Source organism: Montipora capricornis, chromosome 10 (assembly GCF_036669925.1).
Source record: "Montipora capricornis isolate CH-2021 chromosome 10, ASM3666992v2, whole genome shotgun sequence".
Lineage (NCBI taxonomy): Eukaryota > Metazoa > Cnidaria > Anthozoa > Scleractinia > Acroporidae > Montipora > Montipora capricornis.
This window is the reverse complement of record NC_090892.1, coordinates 38,712,585-38,717,584: the sequence shown is the minus strand read 5'-3', so window position 1 is coordinate 38,717,584 and position 5,000 is coordinate 38,712,585. Positions and strand designations below refer to the sequence as shown.

Genomic DNA, 5,000 nt, shown 5'->3' with positions numbered 1-5,000 from the left:
AAATCTCTTAGTCTCACTCTCAGGTAGGGATTGCATGGTAGATAAAGCACTTTGTTTGTTGAAACTTCAAATGAGAGGCCAAATGGAAGGTGAACAAGGATATCTAGGCTCCTTTACTGAAAAGATGAAAATAAACATTTGCAAAAAATTGAAAATATACTCCAACAGTAAGAGTGAAAGATGAGAAATTTCTAGGAGAAAATACAGTATGTTTGTTACACCATAGTATACAGATGGGGGATTCAAGAATTCAACTGAAGCTGTACATCTGGCTTTTTGCTGTTCTCCCTTCCCCTTGCACACTTAGAGAGTTTTAAGGGTGCAGGATAGAAAATAATATTGGTTACCAAGCTCTTCCTTAAGGAATCCATTCTTCCAACTCCTCTTCAAAACTGTGGTCTTCACAGTACAAAAAAGGGGTTCTGTCTCTTTGACGTCCAGGCAAAACATTGTAGACATGGCAACGTCGCGTGAGGGAGTCCTCATCAGATGGATCTGCGGGTAGTGAAGTAAAAAAGTCATCCTGATAGCCTGGACAGGTTTGTGAAGGACAGGCTGGGCCACAGTGAAACTTGATAAAGGGAAAATCCTTCCTACAGATTCCATCCACCATGGAAAACACCTGACATAACACATCAGATGGTTTCATTTTGTTCTTGCGGCTGGAAAAAAGAATGATAGCAATGTTTACAATGAACCATGATCGATGGATGTGAACATTTAACTTTTCATTAATAATAATTGTTATTACAAAATGTGCAGCCAAAATGACCTTAAAAAAAGGCATCTTAAGATTTAACGTAGCCAATGAAATTGTTCCTAACTGTTGCTTGAAGCAGCAGATGTTTTTTTTCTGTTTCAATTTTAAAGTGATTGTCACATCCAAAAAGCTAGTAAACATTTTTCATGGCATGAAAAACAGCAAAAAATAAACTGTGTACAAAATGATATAAAACTGTTGGGTAGAAATACTGAAACCCAACATCAATGTGAAAATGAAATATCCTTTGCTTTCTTCAAGAGTCCTCACGTATCATTCTCAGTCTTGGTTGTACTCACAATAATAATAATTTGTTTGGATTGAATTCAGTTCAATCCAGAACCTAAGGAAATAGTGTTTGGCTTGTTTAAGCAATGCCTTGCTGGGCACGAGGCTGTGAGAAAGTTTAACTATACTTTTTTATACATGATGTCTTACATTTATTCAAACAAGCTAAAAGAGAGCTCGATTATTTTATCTGAATTTGTTAATAAGATTAATTTTAAATACAAGGTTGAGAAATTTACATGATTTAATTTACTTTATTCGCCCTCTTTGATTAATCACTCAGTTCTTGTGCATGTCAGATCATTATTTGTATTTCTTTTCTTTTCTTTTTATATATATATGTATGTTGTGCAATGTAAACTTCTTTTATGTTAAATAAATTACAAAAAAAAATAACAATATAATAATAATAATAATAATAATAATAATAATAATAATAATAATTTGTTTGTTGTCCTTTTTTTGACACCAGCAAGGAAAATTATTGGTGTAATGGAAAATGTACCACGTGCTATGTTTTTGGCTGTGACCAACTCTTGAAAAAACGAAAATAGGCTAAGAGTATATACCGTAAATAAATGGCCTTGTAAAAATAGGCTCGCAAAGCGTGCATGTGGCCACTGTATTAATATACATGTGTAATGCCATTGCAGGAAAGCACTGTTTGTCAACTATACAATGAAACACTTGAACCGTGAATTGTCTTTGTTTTCTAATTTTTCTTTTTTTTATGGAATCCAACCAGGTACTAAAAATTTGCAGAAAAGGTTGCCTGACAGCTTTGTAATACTAAACTTCACTGAAGTTAAGCCCTGTTCAGCGGCGTTAGTGTTAGGATGGGAGACCAAAACAATAAACCCCTCATAAAAAACAGAAGCATCTGACCGAAAATACTATTAACGCTAACAAATGCGAACCCAGCAAGGTACAGATTTTGTTAGCTTGCTTTATGCAAAACAAATATTGATGAAAAAGCAAATAACTATTGATACACAGTTTTTAGAAAGAGCAGAAGGAAGTTTCCGGGACGGTCGATCGAGAATAAAATATTTACGACGTGAAAACAACATTAATTTTGAACCGTGAATATAGAATATAAAAAGTTACGATCAGCGACAAACATGGCCGGAATTCAGCGGGCGCCGTGATTAAGTTACCGCGGCATGTTTACTCGCCAAACAGTGCAGCATCTGTGTCAAATGATGGCAAGATAACGGGTTTTTGTAAGTTTCTTTTTCTGTCAAGTGTTATAAAGTTTGACAATGAAATGAGCGAAGTCAAAACAAAGATCACAATCGCCCAACTCTTGTTTATGCAAAGTCAAAATTTACTCTCAAGACGCGTACGACGTTATTTATCACCTGGTAATTCCATCATTTTGGAAATAGCAGCTACTTTATTATTCATCTGCGTCACAAGTTTTCACTGATTTTGGGGCTCATTTTGTTGAAACTCAAGCACGCTTCCAACAGGCCTGTGAACCCTTCCTGCTTACAGAGCAATACTAAAAAACTTCTCCCATATCACATTCCAACCTTAAGCTCGAAAATTCAATACACAACATGATATTATAATTCACAAAGGCAGAAAATACCACAGAATCCTTTTCCAGCGAAAAATTTATTGAAACAAACAACATATTTGCTCTTAGAGGCGAAAACCTCTTCCTATTTCATTGCGTGCGTGAAGACAAGAAACTCAATCGTGTCAAATTACCATGCACTTCAGGTAAATACAGCTCACTTTGATTTCGTCTCGACGGCCGATAGATTGTTGTCGAAGTCCAGTACTCGTCGCTTTTGAGATTCCTGCCTGGTTTATCCAACTGACTTTGCATTATTGAGCTCCATAAGGGTATATTTTGTTTAAGGATCCACTAAAACGCCATTCGCGTTATTCGACGCCATTGCATGCTAAGTTAATAGGGCCGTTTATACGAGAGAAAATAAGCCGCGGCTAACTCTGGCCGCGGCTTACGTAAGCCGCGAACACCCCGTATAAATGGTACGAAATCTATGTTCACGGCTTTCTCAAGCCGCGTCTTATCCTGGCCTGGGAGTTTATACTCGTATAAATAGTTCCTTTCGCGGCTTACGTAAACCGCGGCCAGAGTTAGCCGCGGCTTATTTTCTCTCGTATAAACGGCCCTAATGATTAGAGAAATCTACGCAGTTCCACTACCCTCTCGATCCTAAGAAAATACGCGCAGAAGGCTATATGCACAAAGACACCACTTACCAGGGGAGTGACAGGCAAGACTTTTACCGACACGGCAAAAAAAACAACAACAACACCAACAACAACAACAAATAAAAATAAATAGAATAAATGAAACAAACAAACTAAACGCAGATCTTCGATTGGGTTTCCCATAGACAACCCAGTAATTATTTACAAACAAAAGTGGGCGGGCTAGTGACTCAGTTGCAGTTATTCAGGCCCATTCCAGATCAGTGGTTTTCATAGTAACTACATGGGCATAGCCAGGACTTTTTAAAGGGGGTTGGTCACACTGTGTCAAACACAGGATACTCAACAAATTATGGCATTTTCGCTTCCTGAATATCATAGGTTGTTTGCTTAAAAAAAAAGGCTTACAAAGGAAGGGGAACGTCCTTGCTACAGTCCTGTCTTTATTCTTTATGCTAAAAATATTTGTGCTGATTAAAGATCTTTCACAGATTTTGAATAAATATCATACATCTCAAATTTGGTTAATTATCTTAACGGTGTTGCACTTGTCTTATGCTTTGTGTCCTATGTGTTTCTCAGCAACGTTAATAAATACAAGAAAAATACAAAAGAAAAAGAAGGATCCACATAAACTATGACTTCAACTCGTGACCCCCAAACCTACATACTCATACGCATTTAACTACTTGGCCATGTTGTCTAAAATATGGAAGAAATGTGGACACTTGCACTTTTACAAATAGACTTAATTACTGACTATTCAAAACTTGCCATTTTGTGACAAGAGGGATAAAAGGCTACACCTTTTCATATACCTGCTGTTGTATGCTATCTCAATCATTTTTTCTTCCTCCATCAATGTTATCTTGTAACTCAGATAAGGGTTCATCCAAAACTTGCCAGCATCTCTATAAAGAACAGTTTGGCCACTTGGAAACTCAACGTTACTGTTCTTTTGTGCACGAGATAGCAGGCGATGAAACAAGGCATCAGGAAGGAACTTGTTGAATAACACATAAAACTTCTTATCTCTGTAATGGTCGTGCCATACTGGTTTATCCCCATCTGCAGACAATGGAAGCAGGGAGGGAACAAAGTGTGTCGCCTGCACATCACAATGATGCCGCCTTTTCATTTCCGTTGCCTTGTATTCTAAGGGACAAATGAGATCATATTGCTCGAGGAATGCTGTGATAGCTTCTTCATCTTCCTTCACTTTGCAAATGATGCTCTGTAAAAGTGCTTTTGTCAAGATTCCTTTTCTCTGCAGAAGGCCCCAGTCATGTCTTAAGCCCCTGTATTGAGTGTTTTCAGTTGATGGGGTGACAAGTTGAATGACTATATCAACCAGTATTTCAGGGTTAAGAAGAATCCAGTTTGACAGATCTATGTCCTCCTTCTTGTCAACATAAATAATCAGCCCTTTCTCGTGAAAATACTCCAAAGTTTCCTTAGACCAAATATATGTATTACAATCAGCATCGTCAATTGTCCTTTGAAACTCAGCAAGTGTGATACAAACCCTGGCATTAGGATTTTCTTTAAGGCTGATAATTGCATCTTGGATCTGAATCCATGACAGAGGGATTTCCCTTCCAATGGTTTTCTTGTTTTTTTCAGCAACAGATACGACTTTCCTTTGAAGTGCTTCAATTCCATTGTCCATGTTTCCCAAAGAATTCTCAACAGGAAAGAAAAGCAGCATTTCAGAGTCATTTGCGACCAGCTCATCACAGTACCTCTTCCACAGGAATCGTCT

The 5,000-nt window shown here is 37.4% G+C and overlaps 1 protein-coding gene across 1 annotated transcript in view; it reads right to left on the bottom strand.

Moving 5' to 3' along the window:
- LOC138020073 (uncharacterized) overlaps nt 1-5,000 on the bottom strand; it is a 9,232-nt gene that overhangs the window by 865 nt on the left and 3,367 nt on the right. The window contains exons 1-2 of the mRNA XM_068867071.1: nt 4,057-5,000; nt 348-662 (exon numbers count right to left, since the gene is read on the bottom strand). The exon at nt 4,057-5,000 is cut by the window's right edge and continues 3,367 nt beyond it. Coding sequence (XP_068723172.1) covers nt 359-662; nt 4,057-5,000 — 1,248 coding nt within the window. The 3' untranslated portion in view covers nt 348-358. The remainder of the gene's footprint in view (nt 1-347; nt 663-4,056) is intronic.